Here is a 24,434-nt window from a genome sequence, read left to right as displayed (position 1 = left end):
CGGAGAACTGGCTGGCATCGCATGCGTGTAGACAGGCAAGCAAGTTAGTGAAGTAGGACGTTGTCTGTGTCTAAGAAGCTAGCTCACCTCCTTGCCTGAACTGATTCAGCGGTGTACAAGGATAATATCCAGCCTTTTATATAGTGTTAGAGATCTTTTTCATCAGTGACACGCACCATCGCTACCAAGATCAACGATATGTCATCTAGAGTAGACGTTTCACCACGTTCACGAACTGAAACAAGCAGGTAGGCCCTACTATGATACACACACAGCCCTGCCCTTTTTTGGTGTTGCTGCACAGAAATACGGCCTCTGGTCAGGTCGGGCTAGAAAATCTTGTAAATTACACACACACACACACACACACACACACACACACACACACATTTGGCATGTGTTTTGGTATTTAAAGGACAACGTCCACTTTCATATAAATGTCGATCGAGTAAATTGGCAGGAAAAGGATGGGTAAAATCGGACAATCCGTTTAAAAGTTCATGAATTTTTGAAGTTATTGGTATGCGTAGAACAATTATAGGGTCTACGGAAAATATGTATCGTCATCAAGAATTTCACAAAATTTTTATTTTTTGTTAAAGTGCACATTTCCTGGACAATTGTCACTGACCTATAAAGTCTGAAAGGGTAATATTATTTCCCCTGGGCCCTCGCACTATGCACTGCACTGATGTGTTCTAAATATGGCATTCTCTCAATCCAAATGTAAAAAGACCCCACTACTAATGAACACGATGAAGGTGGACTTTTTTGGGGGGGGGGGGGGGGGCATTAAGGAAGTGTTGCCTCTGCTCCAGTCCATAAGGACACATCGGTCATCTCTTTTTCCCTACAGTTATCAATTTATCTAATGATTTTTTTGTTGTTGTTGTTTGTTTGTTTGTTGTTTTTTTCTTGTTACACTGTAAATCAATGCACAGATCCCTCTTCAAGCTCAATCATGGATGCACAGGATCAAACTGCAACTGTGACCATGAGACAAGTCCTTGTGATGGCCAAAAGTCCACTCCTGAGGTAAAGACATGTACTTCACAAAGTTGTTTTGTTGTTTTGTTTTGTTTGTTTCTTTTTTATAGAACATTCCAAGGCTCTGTTCATAAAAAAAAAAAAGTTGGTATTTTACTAGTATGGAGGATAGCAACTCATGCTGCAGTTAAGTATCATAATATGATTAATGACAAGAATCCTGCTTCCCGATTGGCTGTTTATACTACAGGAATACTAGCAGGAATTGCAATCATGAAATCTTTTACTTTTAGCAAGGAAACTGTTGTCAGTTTGTTGATGCTTACTGATGAAGGAATTTGGCATTGCTTTTTAAAAGTCAGTGATTGGAACTTTGATGTGATCAAGATGCATATCTCCGCGCCAATGTCGTAACTCTGACAGTCTATGCTGGTGATTCAAATAAACTTTGACTTAAAAATTGAAAAAAATTACCAGCTAGTGAGTATTGTTTATCAAATAATTTGTTATCTGATGATGACTGCTGTCTAGAAAAAAGAAGTTTTTTTTTTTCTTTTTTTTTTAATGTCAAACAAAGTGAAATAGTGATGTAGGAAGAACAACACTGAATTGTATATGTTCTTGGAATTGTACAACAGGGTAAAAAAGCAAACCAGAAATGCTCACCAAATAGCTTTACCTGTTTACAGTATGTTATCATATAAAATACAAGTCAGGGGTTTTCGTAGAGGAAAAAAAAATCTTCAGCCCCTTTTTAAAGTGTACATGACTGACATCAAATGAATTCAATTTTTTTTCTCTCTCTCGCTCTCTCTCTCTTTTCAATATTAATCTCTCTGATAGAATTCATAATGTGCCTGTTTTTCTGATGCATGTGACGGAATGCAACGACAGCAAAGATCACTTTCTCCTTGGACGGGTAAGTGGAATTCTCCAATCGGTATGGATAGTCAAGTAGCTGGAGCCAAATTCAAGTTTTCATGTGACACTTGTGTCAAAAATCTTACCAGTTTTCTTTTTATACCTGTAATATAAAAAGCTTGGAGCATGGCAGGGCATGTCAGTATTATTTGAAGTAAGATAGAGTTATGGCAAATACAGCATATTTGAAAACACCGATAGATAGTTAGGCCTACACTGATTTCATGGTCCATGTCTTTTTGTTTTACAGGGTGAGGATGCATCAAGGTTTCATGGTACAACATCTGTTGGCTTGGTGTATGACATCAGTGGACTCATACCAACAACTGTCACCAAGGTAAGTTCAATCAAAATATCACATGGTGTGTTTCCTTACTCAAGTCAGCTTTCAAGAAGATAGTATCATACAATAGATTAACCACTAAGCAGCGGTGGATTACTTGTATTCAGCATTGTGTACAATGTAAAGTGTGTCAATGGTGGTATTATAAATCACCTGCAACAATTTAGACAGTGAATTAAAGCAAAACACTATTTCCTTCTATTTAGAGTATTTATTTAGAACAAGAGAGGGCTTTCAATCTTTAGATTTCATGTACTTGTATGATGCAAACAGTAGATTGTAAAGTACCATCCTCCAATAGATCAACTTAAAACTATATTGATATTATCATTTATTATTTTTTTTTTTAACTCACAGTTCACATTAAAATGCACTTTGTTTTCCTTGTTTGACATCCTCCTTTTCTCCTGTTGCTCCTCTTGCATTCAATAAATTTGCATTGAAAAGTGAGTGGAAACAGTGTCAATGAAACATTCTTTTATATTTTTAGTCATTCTCAACATCATGCCTTCGTAGTATACATGACATGGATGTGAATGGCTGTTCATATTTCCCATTTTAAAATCTTTCAGGGAACAAATATTCCAAGAAAAATCCTGTTGCTGTCCAAATCGTGCAGACTAGAGCCATGTAGAGACGATGCTCCTGAACTTGCCACAAATGGTATCTGTGCTCAGAAGGTGAGTCTATGTTTGCAGTGGCTTTGCTGGTGTGTTCATTGGTGGAATGGCAGGCAGTGAGTTGTCAAATCTGTCATTGCTGTCACTTGTTCAGAACAGCCAGCATTCCCCATCGACTACAAAACTGTCCCCGTGCTGCAAAAACCTACTGTAAAATCAGAAATTTTTGCAAATGTCCGCAAGGAGCCGAGATTGGCAAAATTAAAGTACCGGTACATGCAAAAGTTCTTGTCTACACTATGCATTGAATGCCAGTGGCAGTTCACGAAAATTTCATGCAAAAAAAGAAAAAAGAAAAAAAAAAGGCTGTTGACTCCAATTCGCCAGAATTTCATGTCGCAAATATTTCTGGTTTTACAGAAATGTCATAGCTCTCTAATCTGTCTGATACTACCAGTAGCCACTTAATTGTAATCCATTTGTTATTTTCTGTTTGCACTCAGCAGTCAGGAATGCCTACTGTTAGTAATTTGTTACAATAGTTTGGGTATAGCTTTGCTTAACCTCAATCATATGACACAGTAAACCTCATATTAGACATGGCTTTAAAGCAATTTACAGCATTTGCAGGGCTTGACACTATTAACTTTTCATGCTGGTGGCCCATTCGGGCCACTAAAATCTTCAAATCTGAAATTGTGGTGGCCCAAAATGAAATAAAACATAAACCATTTTAAATCGTAGTTGTCCAATCGGGCTGCCAAAAGATAACCTTTTTAAAAAAATTTGATGGCTATGTGTCAAGCCCTTATTCTACAGTGGTCATATCCATACATACCATATACTATACTCCAGTGCCTACTTAATGCACATAGATACATCCCCATGTACTGTGATTTTAACGTCTTGGCATTACTGTACTGTACATGTGTATGGGCTGGCTTAAATCTAGAATGGGCACAATGATTTTGCAGAAATGTTCTTTCTGTAACCACCAACATCACAGTATCTTTTTAAGTGGCCTGTACAGATTTGACTATAGTGGGCAATTCAATACCGGTACACTGCATCAAGTACTGTGTACTGTGTTCGAAATTTTGTGAAGAAGTCTTGAACCAATCTTTTGTATCATCTTCACTGATAGGTAACCATTGTCAACTGCCTCGATAGAAGTCTTGGAATATATGAGCTAGGAAATAATCGAAGGTAGGTGTTTTCACTGTGTGTTTTCAGTGAATCTTTTTATTATCTAAGGGAACATTCCCTTGTTATATCGCAAATCAGGTAACAAAAATCAAGACTCGGTTTACCATGCAAAACAGAATAGATTTAACTTCTGTGGGATGTACAAACTGTACATGCTGCTGTTCTTTGTGAACAAGTATCATCAATGTTACTTTTAAAGATTTTCTACCAAAATATAGTAGACTGTCTTTAAACAGACCTAAAACTTGTTACCATTATTCATTCATCACCTTATAGTTATGCCTCCGCCACGAAGTGGTGCCGGAGGCATTATGTTTTCGGGTTGTCGGTCCGTCCGTCCATCCGTACGTACGTTCGTACGTCTGTACGTACGTCCGTCCGCATTTGTTTACGCGATAACTTGAGTAATATTGACTGGAATTTTACCAAACTTGGTCCAAGTATAAAGTATGATGGGGCAATTAATTGATTAGATTTTGGGTGAAATCGGCCAAAGGTCAAAGGTCAAGGTCAAATCATTAAATTGTATCTGTTTACGCGATAACTCAAGACTGGATCCAGCAAATTTCACCAAAATATGTCTGAGGATGATGTATGATGGGACAATTACTTGATTAGTTTTTGAGTGAAATTGGACAGAGGTCAAAGGTCAAAGATCAAGGTCAAATCCTAAAATTTATCTGTTTACGTGATAACTCAAAACTGGATGAAGCAGCTTTCACCAAACTAGGTCCAAGGATGATGTATGATGGGGCAATTAGTTGAGAAGATTTTAGTGACATTGGCAAGAGGTCAAAGGTCATAAGGTCAAGGTCAAATGCTAAAAACGTTGCTATTTCCCCATATCCATGCAATGCCCGAAGGTATTATCTTGAAACTTAGTGTAGACATGTACTACTGCATAAAGATTCTCCAGAGAGAGTTTCATGTCATAAGGTCAAAGGTCAAAAGGTCAAAGGTTAGGTGAATATGTTACAATTTCACTTTTCTTGCAAATGGTTTAATGTATCTTCATGGAACTTGGTACATACATATGTACTGACTGGCAGGGATTTTCTAGGGAATGTAGGGGTCATGGGTCACTAGTCAGGGGGTCAAAGGTCAAGGTCAACTCCTCAAAATTTTACTATTTCCCTCATATACTAGTATATGCAATGCTTACATTATTATTTTTAAAACTAAAATTTGATATATACATGTATTCCCTAATGGAGATTCTCTGAGAAATTTCCAGCCAGAAGGTCAAAGGTCAAAGGTCAGGTTTAAATGCAAATATATATATATATATATTATACTGTAATTACACTCTTCCTTCATACCTTGACAATTACTCGATGCATAAACTTATAAAAGGGTAGGTCAGAAGTCAAGTAAAAATTCTCAATTCCCCAAATACAGGTACCTGCACTCTTAGACAATTATAGCAAATCTAGTTCAAGGAAAGTGAACATTCAAGATATTTCTGACAAACCTGTCATTTTAATATTTTGTTAGTTTTGTGAAACTGTCATAACACATTGTGAAGACATTGTACCATACACCTATTGGGAGAATCATGCATTATGGCGGAGGCATCAGTCGCCATAGCGACATTTCTAGTTTTAATATGTTTCCTATGAGATGCATGTAAAGTACCAGGGTATTTTAATAGTGGGTTATCTGTGCATGGTGTGTCAATAGAGCATACATGGGTATTTGTGTATCTATCCCTTTAACTCCATTCTTTGAAATGTATAGCTAGAAAAAGTAAAAAAAAGCTATGAAGAGGGGCAAAATTATTAAGACACCAATGTTGCTTAATGATTAAAGGGAGATAAAATGCATTCTATGTGTTCAATTGATGCTTTAATCTCTATACTCTATCTTCACAGAAAAATGTGGGGTTATCATGAATTGTACCTGCCATTGATTTCAGACTGTATCTGACTTACCAGTATGATGGAAAAACCTCTTTACCTGTCTTACCTGTGGGATCGGAGGCAACCATCAGTAACTCGCACAAGTTTGTTCAGCAGAATGAAGACTCCAGTGGCCCCACAAGAAGGGAAGATTTAGTCTGCTGCATGCGTAGCACCGTTAGTGTGCATGGTCAGGTTGAAGGAATGGAAGCTTCCAAGGTTTGTGAATGACTTTGACACATAAAATAGTTTGTGAAAGGAAAGATATTAGCCTTTTTCAAGGACCCTGAAGATGTATGTTAGAGCTGACTGTCCTGAGGGAAGAGAGAGTCTTAAGCATGTCAGCACAAAGGCAAAATGATGAAATGAAGGAGTACTGTAAAAGTGGAAATTTAGTGTGAGTAATATTTCGTGCTTAGGCCGGATAAGATGAATTTCACTTGTTTTCAATTCCATGGAATCAAATCATTTAATAGGGCTACATAAAACATGGAAAAATATTTGCATGCCCTATTTTCGTTGTAGTTTCTGGTCATGTGAACTGCGCAAAAATTTCATCGCCGCAAAAAAAAGTTTAAAAATAATGCAAGACCATATTTTGCAGCCTTTCAATCTAAATCAATGTGATATCTTGAAATTATACTGTTTTAAACATCTTATCTGAGAAACAATGTTCCATAGTTATCTTCTGATATGAGGATGCTGCCTTTCCATATCCACAACACATCCTTTCTATTTTCTTCATGTACATCAAATCGTGAGCTGATACATAAGGTATGCAGTCTAGTTCTACAACAGAACAAATGCATTCCTAAGTCCATCCACCTAGAACGTATTACGAAATGGTAGCAGTGATTAAATAGATGTTTTGATTTGTCATGCATCAGGCAGATAGAGTCTCCCCTGGGAGGATCCTACTAGCCCTGTGTGCCAAGCTGCACCCCACCCTAGGGGCCCTGGAGTGGCTGCGTCACCACATGATTCCAGTCCTGAGCCAAAAACTATTGCCGGACATTGTCAGGTACAGTATCTGTGGTTGCACGGTTCTTAGATCATAATGTTGCTGTTACCTGTGATTACTTTCTGAAATCAAAGTTTGGCAATATGATAACTTGTAACGTTACGTATTCATCATCGTTGGTAGCTTAAGTCAAATTCTTCTCTCTCTCTGAAAGTCAGGGCTTGTCATTCTCTTAATGGCTGTTCTACAAAACTTTCTGTTAGCTAGATCTATAAGTATGTTGTCCTTCAATGTATATGAAATTGATTTGAATATACACCTGTATGTGCATAGTAATAAGTTAATAATTCATGTTGACAGAATTGAAAATGACAAAACAAGAAAGACAAATAGATACAGAATTTTGTCATCTATGTGTATGAAAAATATGGATGTATGAATGATTGAAAAGAATGAGAGAATGCTAGTCAGGTGCATACATTGTATGTAGATAAACTAAATAATGTTCCTTATCCATCATTTGCCAGGTTGAAGGATTTATTGCACGTTTGCCTCAAAGCTCTGACAACAAGGCTAGCAAACTGTGAGGAACAAATCATGCCTGCCAGATCCAGGAACTTGTACGAAGAATTTCTTTCTCATGATACAGCTTGTTGCATCTCTGATGAGCAGGTAAGCAATTAATGAGGCTGATGGTGAGCACATGATGGGCCCAGATGTCAATATCCTCTAGGGCTTTGTCAATCAAGACTGCAGTTGAATTGATATAGTTGTTGGAAATTTTGTCATAATTTCAGCTTGAGAAACTAGACTACCATGTGGGTGGTATTCTTGTTGGTGGTTTCTTTGAAACCAGGGTTAAAGTAAGGAGTGTTGTCTTTGGTTTGATCTGTAACCCCACCTTTTAGGCAGTTCTTCAGAGCTATTTTTTTTTTGTGTGTGTGATAGTTTTGAGACAATGCTTTAGAACAATTGAATGTAAAGAGAAAGTTGGAATACAAAGCTGTGCTTCTAACTTGCACGTATGTACACATAGGTTTTCATGCAATGGAAGGCTTAGACCTCTCAAAGGAGAAATATCAAACTGTGAATTCATTTTTTGAATAGGTTTGCTTCCACACTGAGCATCCTAGAGATATTTTGCTCATGATCTATTAAAAAAGACTTTTTGTGATTCTTACAGGTCATACGTCAACAGAAAACCTGGTAAAATATTTGCTGTATTGCCATAGTACTTGTGCATCTGCAATGTGTAGCACATGGTCTTTTGATGTGTTTTGTGAATGTTTTTCTGTACAATTTTGTTACAAGTTTGAACCATTTAGCTTTCCAAAGATCAGCGAAATTTGTGACTTCATCGACTGTCAGCTGAAAAGTGGCTCAGAAAAAGTTTATACCATCATGCAAGGCTCTTGGAGGTATTCGGTGATGCAAGCGTGCTCTATCAAACCTCAAATGGTAAGTGGTATTTAGTGGCACTGAATAGCTATGAGACAAATTTGCACTGAATAGCTATGAGACAAATTTGCATTTTTATTTTTTATCTTTTATTTATTTTTGTACAAATTCATGGACAGCTTGCACGATGCCATGTGGCAAAATCTTGAAGCCAATGTTAATTCCTTATGATAAAGTCACGCCATTCAGAATGTGATAACTATCAAACTACTGACTGAAAAAACCCAAAAAATATATATAGTATATTGTATACACTGTTTATGTCAGTGTAGATAAGCTGAAGAGAGAAGTATTCCTTTACAAACACTCACACAACTGTGGTACAAGTGAAGGCATGTCAGTATGAGGGGGATCTTGATGCTGCTTCTCTCATCTGCTCATGGTTTTTCTGCCACAGATCCTTGTTGCCGAGTTGTGTGTGGAGGGACCTGACAATGGACTCTTCCTCAGAGATACTTCTGGCCTCCTTCCGTGTGTCATTTTAGACAGAGGGCCAGCCAAAAGAGAAACTGACCAGGAAGGATGCACAAATCCAGACCACAAGCATCCCAAAGATCTTGCCAACGCACAATCCAAGCTCAACCAGTGCCATCCGCATCCCTGTCTTTCGCATCTGCTCAGAATCGACGATTTTACGCTCATCAGGGAGGAAGAAATTGAGAGGGGAACGGAGGAAGGAGCTAGCAGCACTGCTCGTGATTCTATGACGTCGGGATCGTCGAGGGTTGGTAGGAAGACTCGACCACCTGACTACATCATCTTTGATATCTCTCAAGCACTGTGCCTTCACCAGGGGAGTAAGGTGGAGCGGAGAGATGGGAAGCGAGGAAAGAGGAAGAGGAGTGCACCAAGTCAAGATAAAGATGATGAGAGTAAGAAGTATTCCATATGTCATGGGGATATCATGGGGGAACAACAACTTTTTATCTGACATTAATATGAAATTACAAGAAAGATAAGTATATGTAATTAAATTCAGTTTCGTGTAGATACAATGGTCTATGTAGAAAAATTAATTTGTCGCTGTTTTTCAGTGATCATTTCTCTATGTTAGACACACTGATCTATATCTCAACTTGCCAATTTGTCCGATTTTGACAAGCCTTCACCAAGCATTATTGAAAGGTATTTCTGTTATAATTAGTTTTCATTTGTGTTAGTGGATAAAATCACCCATGTATGTACATTGATCTGTTGTTTACCTGTTAAAAAAACTGTTTCCATGTTACCAAGTACATGTACATGTTTGTTATAGTAAGAAGGATGTAGAAAGCTTTTCATATTGTTTGAACTTTGGAGTAGTCACTTTTTCAAATGTATTATGATGCAATTTGTATGTATATGGCTTTGCATAAATAATAGCCATTCTGTACATATAGTTTGCAGAAAACAAACCTGTCTTAAAATCTGCTGGGAAAGCATTAATTTGCACTTTAACAAAACAATGTAATCTCCTCAGATCTCACATCAAGACCATCAAACTATGAGACAGTCACAATTCATGTGCTCAGTAGGAGACACATGCTTCAACAGCCACTTGAAGGCGAGAATGACAGAAGAGGGCAGCAGACTCCAAGGTTTTTCTGTGACATCCTGGTGTTGAAAAGGACAGAGGTTTGCAACATTGCAGGGAGAACGAGGCAACATGGAAGATCAGACAAGCAACTGATGAGCGAAAGTGAGCTGAAATGGGAGCCTGCGATACTTGGTTTCCAAGGCGATGCGGTCAGGTGGTATCATTTTCTCAGGAGATGCCAAACTTATCAACTCCAAAGCTCAGGACCTGAAGACACCAAGGTAAGGACAAGGTTTCCATTTCTTGTATTCAAACCCATTTTATATTTTTCTGTGATTCAGTGATACAGTGCGAGGTATTTGAAGTGTAGGTTATGAGTTCAAGAAGTTAATATTACAATAGCTATTAAAAGTGTTTTTTGTTTGTTTGTTTGTTTGTTTGTTTTTGCAATAGAATTACCTCAAGTCTGGATGTCAAATGACTGAGATAAATATCCAGCCAATTGACCTGTGGCAAAAAAAAAGAAAGAGAAAAAACAAACAAACCTACACATTGTACATGTACATATATCACATATAATAACAGATGCTGAATCAACAGGCAATCCAATTTTGGGATTCATGCTCATTGCTTTTCTGTAGGAGTAATGCTTTCATTGTAAGTTTGTACGTTGTCATTAAGGGAAGGTTTTTTTTTTTTTTTTCTTTAGTGTTCAACCAGTAGGGGTTCATACTTCTGGATTCCTACTATTATTATCATTATGTATTATGTGTGATTTCTGTCAAGGGTGCAGTGTTATCTTCAGTGAGGATGCTCTCTAAGAAAGGCCTGGCACAGCCAGTGTACATCGCTGACTCATTTTCACAGCTGCGGGTTCTGCAGGTATGTGATGATTTCCCAACACTTACCATTCTTTTTCATATCTCTCCACTATTTTACAAAAAAGAATGACAACATTATTTGGTGGCAGGAATTCTATGCCCTGCTACTGCAGCAAATGGAAAATGCCATTCCTCAAACAGGGTTCGTGTGGTGGTAATGAATAACACCAGCAACAAAAGATTTAGGGCGTTGTCATTGTTACTAATTGTCTTTTTGTAATTGGCTGTCATTGTAAGAGTGAAGATCTTCGATATGTGAGTATATTGTGAGATATGTTTTGTTTTCTTTCACTTATTGACCTTTTCTGTGTATCCCACATTGTATTACAGCAAATGTTCAGTGTGAAAAGTTTGAATGTCATCTCATTTACAGTATCACTGTCACTATAGGGTCTGAAATCATAGAATAGATGTTGTTCACCATATGTTCATCTTTTTCTATTTTAGTTGTTTGCCATTAAGCTGAAAATTAAAAAAAGAAATACCTAAATGTGATTGTTCTACAGGACAAGTCTTTTTGCCCAATTGCCATGATTGTGTTCATATTTTTTTTTTCAGAATTCTACTGTTGAAGTTTGCTACTTATGTTGCGATGGAATATCACATTCTGCTGGGAAAAAGAGGCCCAGGTTAGTTCATGAAATTTTACAGTGTTCTCATGTTACAATCACAACCACCCCAGTTCTTCTGATGATTAAACTTGATCGTAAGTTTCATAACAGATATATAAATATACCATCATAATAGGAGCTGGCACCTTCCAGTGCATGAAGTGACTACCAATTCAGATTACAAAAGCAGATCTGTAGTTTTGCTATTCAGTGTATAATTCCGTTGGGAATTCAGAATATGTCATGTGTATAAAAAAAGCTATTGTTGCAATGTGCATGCTGATTGAAAAGCCACAAACACTGAGCATGGAACATACCAGCACATTATGTTTTCCCCCATGTACAAATGTATTATATTTCAAACAGTGTTTGTGCGTCCATGCATTGAGATGCAGTACCTAGCAGCTCTACAGGGCATGGCATTGGTAGAATATGGCTATCGCTAATTCAGTTGCTGTGCATGGTAAGACTTTTAACCTTTTAATACAGTCAGTTGGCAACAACAGCAAAAAATATCACTTTATCAATAATGTTATGCTTTAACTTGTTAAAGGAGTACATTGCGTTACATTAGAACAGCACAGAAAAGGGGCAGTGAGTCAAATCTCTCATTGATTTTTCTGTTTTCTCACCTGGTTATGATGCAGATGAGATTTCTGATCTTGACTTGAAAGTATGCAGCCTGTGTTATGAGAGTATGATTTTCTTGGTTTCTACACTGCACTGTAAACATGGGTTTATGTTAAGTCTCAGTGACAACTTAAAGTAACCTTGAGCTGACCAGTAAAATGTTATATTTGAGAATTTGGGAAAGTCTGGACTTTGGGAGGCTTTAAGATTTAGAGATAAGAGCAGTCAGATTTCACAATGCAAGCCCAAACTTGTTTAATGAATTTCTGTGACACTGGGTTAAAAAGGATGGGCTATGTCAGGTCACTTCTGTGATCAGTATGTTTCAAAATCAGTGGTTATGGTAACAGTATAAAAGTGCTTCAATTCTAGTCATGACTCGATGGTGTATTTTATAAGGGGTAGTGAAATTGATTTTGTTCAACAAAAAAAAAAGAAAAAAAAAGGATGAATGTGCCACTAGTCATTATGTTGACAGATTGGAATAAGAATATGAAGTGTAATTGATTAACAATTATTTACATTTTATTGATTTGATGTACCAATATTAATTTACTACTTGTGGGGTTAAAAGTCAAATGAACTTGCTTGTGCAGACTTTTTTTAATGCTAGGCCACTGGCTACAACACGTAGACAGAGAAGAAATAACACTCTCAGTGTTGCGAGACTTGTGACCCATCATGATCAGTTATATGAAGTGAAATAGTAGTCTTCTAAATTTTTTATATGATCAGGCTTTCTTATGTAGCTGAGTCCTTCTAGGGGGAAGACACTTACACAGTATAAGAACCCCATCTAATATCTCTTATCTACGTTTCTCTTCCAAGCAAACGACAGCAGACCGTGACTTCAATTTCTGGTTTGTTGACCAAGAAGATTGTACAGACAACGGAGGAAGGTAGGAACGTGAGCTCCTTGATTCATTAATGGAGGAATATCATAATGGGTGATCTTTGTATGGAATATGTCTTGTGTGGGAGAATGATTATACATTGATTAATTTCCTGTATCATACTTGGGTCTTAAAGATTGAGTGATATACACTGTACATGTCATTTTGAAGGTCTGGCTTGCCACGAACTGTTCCATACAAGAGATCACAAATTTTGCGGAATATGTCACTCAGCAGCCAGGAGCCTTTAATGTCAGACTCGGGGAATCAAATGGTTTGGCTGCAAGGCATGTATTGAACTTTGTTCTGTTTGCGCGATGTGATGTGGGGAATTTGTGATGTGTATTTAAATGTTTTTGAGGGCTAGACAAGTTATGTTTTCGCGCAATTGAAATCAGTAACTTGCAATGTAATTGTAATGTTTGTGTGCAGTTGCAGTTGTGAATTTACAATGTGACTGAAATGTGACACTTATTGGTACCACAAGAAAAATTGGGGTGTAAACTGAATCAGTCACATACATTGTACTAGGTGTCTTCAGAGTACTGCAGTATTGCAAAAGTGCTGCTGGGCGCATTGATCTGAAGTGTAATGAATCAGTACCTACAATCATATGTAATAGTCGAAGGTAACATTATGTTTTAACTTTACTTGTTGACAGAGGTTTCTCTTGTTTACGGTTTTATGTCTGTTTCTGTTGTACATATATGTGAATATTTTGAATTGTGATGCATTTGGCCTTGACTGTAGTTTAAAAGCAGGAAGCTGGTATAGAGACAGTTCGTTTCAGTGTTTGAGCTTTGCCTTTCCCTTTTATGTCTTCTGGTCAATTTCTGTGAACTGTTATTGATAATGTCAGATTTGGTGTAAATTGTGTGCTATTTTAACATAAAACTTCTGATTAGAAGTGGTTTGGAACTTTGTTCGATGAAATCAGACACCTTAACTCTGAGGTGGGCACTGTAGGAGTTGTAGGCTTTCCTCCATTTGTCACGTAACAAGTGAATATCGTATAGCTCTCTTGATGTAATGTATCACAATTTTATCGAACAAATAACTGAATCGATTGAAATCCTGGTAACTCCAATCAACATGACCTTTCACCCCATGTTTCACTCCTCCCAGTTCCACACACCAGTAAATGCCCTGTGCCAGAAGATCCAAGAGTCCTCGTCACCTTGCAACAAGCTGGATCCTTAGATGAGCTCAGTGTTGCCATTCCGTCCTGGATTCATCACTCAATTATTGGCCTAATACCTGGAGCCTTTGTAACTATTCAGTAAGTTGATTTTCTCCACTTTCTCCTTTTTGTTTGAGAACCCTTTGATGAATTTTAAAGACACAAATTCTCTGAGAAAACATCTTTTTACCTCGGTGTTCTAATACATTCATCATCTTGAGTGAATTTAGTTAAGACTGCCATTGTTACATGGACACATATGTATGAAGCATGTCAGAAATAAGACAGATATTTTGAGCAAAAACATCTTTTTCTGCAAAAATTGCAACATCTTATGATAATACAGGAAGTAAAAAAGTGTACAATAACATAAGAACTTCTAGCAAATATTATGTCGGAATTGTCCATGGTGATGATTCATTCGAGAATGCCCCTGTGATTGGGAATTTGTGAGAATGATTCCCCTTATGTCAGTTTAAGGCTCTGTCTTGAAATGTACTTCAGAATGTTACAAAGTTACCCAGTGTGTATCATTCCTTGTCACACTGTCTAAGATTGCATCATTTGTATATACATGTATCAGCATTACTACCCACAGGTTTATTGTGTTGTTACACCATGAGAGTTCCTCTCTCAACCAGACACAGTCATAGGCTCCATTTCATTAAAAAGAAGTTGCTATGATCATAGCAACTCTTCTTGCAGTGGAGAGTGTCACAACAGTGATTAAGAATCCCACTTCCTGATTGGCTGTTGCTACAAGAAGTTGCTATATTCTAACAAGAAATGCTATCCTAACAACTTTTATGAAATGAGACCCTGTTAGCTATAAATCCTCTTTTTCCCCTCTGTGTCCATCCAATCAGAAACTGCCTGTGTAAAGACTTTGGTCAAGGAGATAGAATAGCCACCTATGAAGCTTTATCAGTGTCTTCCATACATGTTGATGGATTCAGTGTGAAAAGTTTCATTGAAATGTGAGTATTAAATGCACAGATATTTCTTTTCAGCCTATCCTAGCATGCTAATTGTCATAATTTCAAATCTCTTTTCATTCCATATCAATGCGTAATATCAGTAGGTTGTGAAGGCATGGTATAGGATATTACCTTCTGCATAGCTTTCATCAAACAAAGGTCACTTGAGGTCAATGACACCTTTATGCAAATGAATGCATAGATTCCTAGCTTTGAAAGTAGCAAAGGATAATGTACATATTGCATGAAAACCAATTATCCTCTAGCATAACACTGCTGTTGTTCTGTTGAATTCCTTTAAATTATTAGCATAACATTGGAACGTTTGGAATATTTGGAATATCAGGAATATCAAATCAAAATTCAAAATGGGTATCTTTAAGGATTGTGTGTCTATAATCATTTTTTGAAATTGTGTCAGCTTCAGTCTCAAGTGAACTGCTACTACTTGCATGCATGATATATTTCTGTTGGAGTACATGCACACTATTGCTATATTAGTATAATGTTTGATATTCTCTCAAGATTATTCTCATGAAAATTACCGTAGCTATCTTGATGATGAAAAGAATTATGATGATTACTATTACTGTTATCATCATAGTCATAATTATTATTAATCTCCCTTTCATAATGTATAATATATTTGTGAAGATTACATATCAAGATATCATCATAAGAGTTGTCAGTCATCAATGGAAATGCAAAAGATGTTATTGGATATTAGGCTCTATTCTGATTCTTTGATATCACCACATTCACAGTGCATCACCTGATGAGGAGGGCTCAGCCACTGGCATGGGACCACAACGATCCTTCCTTTATGACATAGTGACAAGAAAAGCTGGTGGGAGAGGGGCGCTGCATGCCACCTGGCTCTATGCCCACGTCCAGTCCATCAGGAAATTCATTCTCAGGTAATAATGCCTCATAAATCCCCTACTGACCTTTTCAGTTACCAGCTATTTGTGTGCAAAAATAAAATGGTACATGTTTGTGATGAGGCTTTGTAATACAGTAGGACCTCAATTATCTGGCCACTGTTTTTGTTGTGTGTAGTCTTTATGATATATATTATGTGATTGCTTTCCCTGCCTCTTTGTCATTTTGCCTCTAATGAAGATTCTGCTAGGATTGAAAGCTCAAGCCGCTTTTGACTCCATTTTACTCCATTGACTTGCCATATTGGACAAGCAGTATTCAGCAGCTTTTTTTGCTACATTGTGTATTTTTATGAAAATCTTAGTTTTTCAAGGGAAGTGTTTAATTTTATTCTATTTTACCAACTGATAAGAATATGGCTACTAATGAATTAATGAAAATGTGAATAACCGTAAAATTGGTAATGATTTTTGGAAGTAAGCATTGCCTTGCATAGTGATTAGCATGGACGTTAATGGCTAACATGTATACTCAAATGTATGTTTGAATATGCATGAGGTATCAGGGAATGCCTATACACTACACTGTAGGTATTGGAAGAGTTTAGGAATTTAACACTCGCATTACAGATGGGATATCTGTGTGTTTGTGTGTGTGTGCGTGTGTATGCTTGTGATGGGGTTAGTTTTACAAGACCACATTGCCTTCTCATTGACCCCTTCACTTTCATAATACATGTCGCTTTGTGTTTGTCTTATTACTGTCACATTTTATGTATGCATGTTTTATGGAGTGAAAATCAATAAATTAATGAATGAATGAAATGCTTCATGATATTTACTAGGCACTTTGGTTTGTAGACATTGTTAACAAAACCTGGAGTGTCTATGTTACTTCATATAATAGAAATTTCCTAATTACATTGTCTTTGTTCGGAGGAAGCTGAATATGTCGTTGCATGAAAAGAGGCAAGAGCTCAAGGCAAGAAATGAAGTAGGTCCAAACTATTTAAATCTTATGCCTGCTTCCTCAGGTGGGTGTGTCGTCAGTGTGAAAGAAATGACTGCAGGTGTCCTGACACAACCATTCACAATGGACGACTTTGCACTCAGATACTGTAAGTAGGCAGGTGCAGAGAGGCATTAGACTTTAAAGGGCAAGTCCAATCTCATATTGTGTCGCTTGGTGAAGGCGAGTATAAAAATCACAGAATTTTACAAGTCACAATTGTAATGTGTCCTTTTTAATCCTCCAAACTTTCACTGATATATGTCAATGATTTTTCTGTAAAAAAGCAACATACAATGTACAACCTGTAGTATCAGGATGGATTTTCCTTTAAATACATGCAGTTTCCTTTGACAAGTTGGACACACATTTTGCAATTTGCATGAATTAGCACACACTGTCACTGCCAGTGGTAGGCATAAGCTTGCAGTAGATACACATATTATCAATTAATTGTATCCAGTTTTCTGAGAAGTGGTACTATATGTGCCCTATATTTCACATTCTTTTAATTTTTTTTGGTGAATTTTGCGACTTGCATGCTATTCGCAAATTCTAAAATGCACAAAAATTGTAACTCTGATCCTTACATGAATGAGACAGGCATTTCACCGTTCAATACAGTACACCATGATTGCTAATTTAACCACTAAAAAAAATTGTCAGAAAGTCCTGATTCACAAGAAATTAGACTCGCTGTTATGGTGTACATGTATATAGTACTTTGAATAATACTTTTTAATTCTTTGAGTTTTGCATTAAAGATAATTTGAATTTGATGAAGGAAGTATCGCCATTGCATAGTTGTCCTGTGAAGTGTTGTGTGTGGAGGCGCATGTAACATGCTGAAAAGTATATTTTATTACAATGAGGCAAATAGTTTATTTGCTGTTGAAAGTAAAAACCAGGAAACAGAAATATGGGAAATCCCCAAACCTGCCGTTTAAAGAATAAATCCCATAAAACTAATGTTAAAGTAATCCATTCATAGTCCCATTGGTGTGCTGTGTTTGGCCCAGGTGTAGTGTGGATGATGGAACTGGTGAGGCGCTAGTCTGGAGTGACAGACCCCAAGTTGTCCGAGCCATCCTGGACCTGAGTGCCAGGCAGTGGGATGCCCTGGAGACCAGCTGCCTAGGACCAAACAGAGAACTGATCTTCCACCAGCCTACCAAGCAGCAGAGGGAGGATGAGGTTTGTCATTATATATACACTGGACTTCATTAAGACTCAATCAGGCATTGATTAGGGTGATCATGCTTTTTTTTTTTCTTTTCTTTTTTTTTTTTGCCACATACATGTATGCCCCTCTCAGCAAGTGGACAAATGTCCAGTCCAAACAACAGGCAGTTGCCCAGGGTAGGCAGGCAAGTGAATTTGCTGGACACTGTACATGTATACATATACTGGTATGTATTTGCTTATAGATTTAATAGAATAAGAAAATTTAAGTGAAACTCACCTTTTTGGAGTTTGATTTTACTTCTTTTTTTCTTTTTTTTTTCATTTTCCATAGCACATGGGTTTTGTCCACGCAGAACATTGTTTGCTTAGTCTTTTCTTTGTTGGGAAACATGCAAAATATAATTATGTCAAAGTGTTTCTCATTAGGGCTTTGCCTGTATTTTTTTTTTCTTATTCATTCTCTCCTCACTGACATTATGTGTACATATTTTCTGTCCTGTTTCTGTTTTCTTCAACAATGGCTGAGACAGATTCCCAGCTCCAGTGTGCTGACCCAGAGACTTAGTATTGAGATGACCCGCTACTGTCAACACTCATGTAGCAACATTCAGCGGTCCATTTGGCTCAAGTGCAGACAATTTAGAGGTATAAATGTCATTTCCCCCCCCCCCCCCCCGAAAAAAAGACTCTGATTTTGAAAGCTTGTGTGGTGTTGCTGATGTATTTGCTTTACCTCGGCATTGCAAGATTCAGATACGAGTTGACTTTATTCCGATTTTCATATTTTATCTAAGTGGCAATAGAATATTGTCCCTAGTTTCCATATGCTTTTGTCTTTAAGTTTTTATCTTATTTTGGTTCTAAATCTATCACCTAATTTCATGGATTGCTATGGTATTCATTTGAGTGTACATGTAATTGGAAATTTACTCAGACAAGTGAAAACTCTGAGTGGATATCTGGCTAGGTTTGACGAGTTTATAGACTAGAGTTCCTATATTTGCTACCAGAAAATGGAATAAGGTGTGATGCATTGCTTCATGGCCCAAGTCAAACTTCAGAAATCCCAACACACTCAGTTTGCATTGCAGATGACAGAAAAAAAAAAGAAATGATTGTATGGAAGAAAATTCTGCATTCACAGACTGGTGCTAATTAAAGGACAAGTTCACCTTCATAAACATAAGGATTGAGAGAATGCAGATAGTAGAACACATCAGTGAAAGTTTGAGGAAAATTGGACAATCGATGCAAAAGTTATGAATTTTTAAAATGTTTGTGTTGGAACCGCTGGATGAGGAGACTACTACAGCTTGTGAGTCATATGCGTACAACAGTATAGAGAAAATGTAAAGAAAATTCAACATATTTTCACTTTTTCGCATAATAAAAGAGCACTTGACTTGCCTCTTTCTAAAGGCAGGGGGAATAATATTACCCCTAACATATGTCGGTAACGAGTCAAGGGAATATGTACTTTTTTCAAAAGATGGAATTTTGTGAAATTCTCTTTATATTTTCCTTATATTGTTGTACGCATGTGACATCTACATCTAAGTTATTCATACACTGCATTAACAGTCTTCTCATCCAGCAGTTACTGCACAAAAACTTCAAAAATTCATAACTTTTGAACGGATTGTCCGATTTTCCTCAAACTTTCAATGATGTGTTCTACTAATATTGCTACATTCTCTCAATCCTTATGTTTATGAGGGTGAACTTGTCCTTTAAGGGTGTACATGGAAGCCATGCTATAATGAGGTTGCCAGGACTGCTTATTTGACCAATTGTGAACGATATCTCGAAACGTACTAAAAACAGAGACCAGCTAAACACACTAATGGAAGGTCGGGACCGCAAAATTCACCTTGTTAAAAGCGGTGCCTTGCTGTCATAACAGGGTTTACCTGTACATGTATTTTACACTGAAGGAAACTGAGGGTTGCATTGGTTTATATCCACTGTTGATCATCACTGCACCGTCTCCCTTGTGCAGATTTCAGCAGAGGGCAAGCTACTTCTGATGATGATCGGAGAGCCTCGTCTCAGGGACTGACTTTGTGCTGTGAGGAGGCCAGACTTTGAAGCCTCAGCAGTCTCCTTGTCTTCATTCTCAATGTCGAACTGGATGCTGTGTCATGGAAACGGACTGATAAGATGGCTCAAATAGGGCAGATTTTTGTTGGTGCATACCTTTTAATGTGAAAACAAAAATAAACAAAGGCAGATCAGGTCTGAGAAAGGACTGAGATTCTGTACAGTCTTCCGACGGCATGGTCAAATCATGGAATACGGGAAGAAGAATGCCATATGTACTGTAGCTGTCTGTGTAATCTTTAAAGGGACTGTACAGTACTGGTTGAGGTGGGGATTCATATTTTGAACATTCCTAAGTGAGATAATGAAAAGCCTCTTATGAAATATGAAAGAGCATGTAATTCTAAGAAGGATTCAACATTTATTTGATGAAAATTGGTTTTCAAATGGCCGAGATATCCCAAAAAGTGCTAATAATAAAAGGCGACATGCCACAACTTTATTAGGATCTCTTTGTTTCACCTTGTTTTTGGATATCTTGGCCATTTCAAAACCGATTTTCATCGAATAAACTTCTGATACCCCTTAGAACTGCATGCTCTTTGACATCTAGTTTCTGAATATCTCGCAAAACGTTAAAAGCTAAATTCTTACCTCGACCAGAACTGTACACACCCTTTAAGGTGATGTTGTGAGGCCCTTCCCCTTGGCCAGTCATTGGAAGAACCATCGTATCAGCAGAGCTTATCTACAAGTTTGACTGGCTTTTGAGAAGGGGCTGGAAATTTAAATGTTTGCGACTGAGATGTACAAGGGGATTTCTTCTTTGAGAAGAATATCGTCACAAAACACAAACACAAGGAGAAAAAAACAACTTTCTGGTATCTGCATGGATGTCTCTTTTCCACTATTGATAGCTTTCACCTTGAGTGACCAACAATATTTGTATCGAAATGCAAAATTAACAGACTGTAACATTTGTCCACACATGCACTATCCCACAGAAAACCATTTTCAATATTTTGAAACAAACTGTCATGGGCCCACAAACACTGTTGAAAGATTTGGGTATTGGTACTATCTTCAGCTTTATGCATGGGGAGAAGATCACATCTAAAATTTCATGCATTGTACAGTACATAGTGATAGATGACTAATGAAAGACCTTAAAGGGATCGTATAGTTTTGGTTTAGACCTAATTTCAGGTTTCTAACATTTTTTGGTGAGATAATGAGAAACCTCTTTATAAAATATGAAAGCGCATGTAATTCTATGAGGAATTCAACGTTTATTTGATGAAAATTGGTTTTGAAATGGCTGAGATATAAAAAAAAGAGCGATTCTGATAAAGTGTGGGACCCACACTTTATTACGATCGCATTGTTTTTCTTTGTTTTTGATGTTTTAGTCATTCCAAACCCGATTTTCATCAAATAAACTTTGAATTCCTCTTAAAATGGTATGCTCTGTACTATATCATAAGTGTTTTCTTGGTATCTCGCAAAAAGTTGAAAGCCGAATTCTCATCTCCACCAATACTGTACCATCCCTTTAACCTCAAAGCCAGCCATGAGGAAACTTAGCCAGCTTGCCTTTGGCTTGACTGCCTGTTTCAACAACGGAGGATTGATTCATGGGAATATGTCATCAGCAATTCATGTTTCAGGCTGTTGCAATGAATCTTGCCAAAATCAGTGGATATAAAATATATATGTCTGTGTGGCCAAGTTACTGTGCAGTAATGTATAGCAAAGTATATCAGTACAAACTCCTATAGCTTATCATAAGAATGACCATTCAGAAAATTAGATAGTACTTAAATATCGCTTTTTACAAGTGTAATATCTATGGATCGAATTGTAACTGTACACTTTGTTTGTCAATATGGTTATGGTAGTAAATATTGTTTTATACATGTAATGTAAATCAGTATATATATGCTGATAAACCTACAGTACGCAAGAAAATAGAAAATTATTATTCAAATTCATCGTGCCATTTTCAGCGAGCCTTGTACCAATATATGTCTAAGTACGTATATAGTTAATAAAGTTACGATATCATATATGTCATTTTTTAAAAACCAGAAATGTTCAACCATGTTGCTTGAGTAAAGAACTCCACAGCAGTGGGTAATCTTGCATTTTAAAAGTGTGTAGTGCATCTCAAGTACATGTATTGTAAAATCAGACATTTTTGCATGCATTTTAATTTGCACATTTTGCGAGAGCCAAGATTCAATAAATTTGAATGCATGCAAATATTTCTTGCTTTACAGTACATGGAATGTCTAAAATGTCAAATTTGCATTGATATGCTACAGGTATATATTTTTTAATGGCATCAGTCGAGTTGTAGTTTAGATAATCTCAATAATAATGACACCTACAATGTAGCCTTGCTCTGGTTTGACACTCAAATTTAGAATCACGAGCAGTTTCAATCTGTATGCCTTTTGTAACACCTGCATGATATGTGGCTTGTAATTATGCCATTTGGTCTCAAATTTCTTCCAGTCTTCACGAGAGTATTCAGCTGGACCTTTGTACTTAAGTCATCCAAACTGATTAATCAGTTACCAAGTCAAATGGGTGTCCTTTGGAGCACAATTGCTAGAGGTACATTATCAGTGATGACACTGTAAAATTGTAATTGTTCGCGTGCATTTTAATTTCGCTAATTTCACAAGAGCCAAGATTCAAGAAATTGAAATGCAGGCGAAAGTTCTTGTCTGCTCTATATGCATTGACTGCCAGTGGCAATTCGCAAAAATTCATGCCATGAAAAATATCTTGCTGTACAGTATGCCATACTTTGTTCAAGTTCACTATATTAAATCTCGGGCAAATTGGCAGTTTCATAAAATCTGGTATAATATATGAAATCATGGAATTTTTCCAAATTTCATGTGTTTTTTGCTGAATGGTGACATTGGTTGCATCTGCTGGTTGGTTGAAGTGATGGCTTCCATCAATGCACACCTCTCCTATCTGAATAAATACATCATTTAGATCATGTTTTATGGCTGATAATTTTATAGCAGCTGCGTACATTTTCCCCATAAAAGTTGGCAACTTGTGAGGTGATGACAACATCACTTCATCTTTTTGCATAGAATGGATGCTGCTACTGTCGCTGTGAAACATTCTTACCCTATGTCTTATTTTGATGAAGCTAGCAATTGTTTCATGTCACTCTACTTATCAAAGCCAACTTTGACATTGCACAGAATTTAATTTCATTTCAAATTGCACACAAACATGATACGAAATGTCAAAGATGCCACTGTTTTCATGGAACAGTGATATCGAAATCAGAAAAGCAAATCTGGCAAGGCCATATCACCAGCTCCTCTAATTTGCACTAGTGATAGTGACTGATAACACTGATTTTGAATGTGCAAAACATTTATAACAGTAGAGTGCCACAATTTCATGTACATTGTAATTCATGTGCAATTTTTCTTCTCCCATTCTTTGATTTTTCCCCGATTTCTAAAGTAGACGTCATTACTGAATATTATTTCTCATTACCGATACCTGGTGAACCTGTTTACAGTCACCACCTGACTCCTTTGGTCCTTACTCTTTCTTCCCCCCCCCCCTTTTTTTTTTTGACGTAGTAACTCTTATTATTCCCCAATGTTTCCTTTCTTTTTCAAACAAAATACACTGTACAGCTCCCAGCACTGACTGTCGAGCAAAAGCTTGGTACATGTAGTCTTGCGGATACGACACCTGTCTTGTAATCAGGAGATTGTTAGGCCTGTATTCATGAAGGCGAGTTAAGTTTAGACCATGGTTTATGCATACATATTTCTTCTGAGTAAATACACACGACAGTTTGCGTACGCTGGACAGACGTCCAATAACAGTTGTGCTCGATATGCACATGTCAAAGGTACTGTACAAAATTATTTTCGCAAGGGTTTAATTTTCACAAAGTTTGCGAATCACAGTTGGATCGCAAATTTAACAACACGCGAAAGTGTCACCATGCGCCTGGTTACCGGTAATAGTGCATTTATGATAGCATCAGTGTCAATTTGCAAAAATGTCTGTGACCTCATTCGTGAAAATATCTGTATGCGAAAATAACAACTTACATGGTTTGCTTTTTTCACTCTTATTTTAATCCATGGACCGAACTGAAACCATAGTAAACCACCTTTGTGAATACAGGCCTTAGAGTCCAACCCAAGTGTGTATGCCCATGATACATATTAACATATAATAT

At 37.1% G+C, this 24,434-nt stretch overlaps 1 protein-coding gene across 1 annotated transcript; it reads left to right on the top strand.

Annotated features, from left to right (window-relative positions):
* Window positions 1-7: 7 nt before the first annotated feature.
* LOC140231218 (uncharacterized) lies at window positions 8-24,434 on the top strand. Its single transcript, XM_072311364.1, has 22 exons — window positions 8-248; window positions 942-1,035; window positions 1,831-1,906; window positions 2,159-2,245; window positions 2,824-2,931; window positions 4,016-4,077; window positions 5,993-6,194; window positions 6,863-6,996; window positions 7,464-7,608; window positions 8,248-8,394; window positions 8,792-9,266; window positions 9,854-10,191; window positions 10,697-10,792; window positions 11,350-11,420; window positions 12,861-12,931; window positions 14,051-14,204; window positions 14,972-15,082; window positions 15,847-15,999; window positions 16,998-17,081; window positions 17,992-18,166; window positions 18,688-18,802; window positions 20,157-24,434. Exons 2-22 carry the CDS (start codon window positions 962-964, stop codon window positions 20,243-20,245), a joined length of 2,967 nt encoding a protein of 988 aa, XP_072167465.1. The 5' UTR covers window positions 8-248; window positions 942-961; the 3' UTR covers window positions 20,246-24,434.

This window comes from Diadema setosum, chromosome 7 (genome assembly GCF_964275005.1).
Source record: "Diadema setosum chromosome 7, eeDiaSeto1, whole genome shotgun sequence".
Classification (NCBI taxonomy): Eukaryota; Metazoa; Echinodermata; class Echinoidea; order Diadematoida; family Diadematidae; genus Diadema; species Diadema setosum.
Note: the sequence above shows the minus strand (reverse complement) of the source record. Positions and strands in the feature narration are given on the sequence as shown.

Excerpts from the sequence above, each read along its gene's own strand:
- LOC140231218 (XM_072311364.1), top strand. The coding sequence starts at position 962 with ATGGATGCACAGGATCAAACTGCAACTGTGACCATGAGACAAGTCCTT. Across the intron at positions 6,997-7,463 it reads CTATTGCCGGACATTGTCAG|GTTGAAGGATTTATTGCACG; the intron begins GTACAGTATCTG and ends ATCATTTGCCAG. Across the intron at positions 12,932-14,050 it reads TGTACAGACAACGGAGGAAG|TTCCACACACCAGTAAATGC; the intron begins GTAGGAACGTGA and ends CACTCCTCCCAG.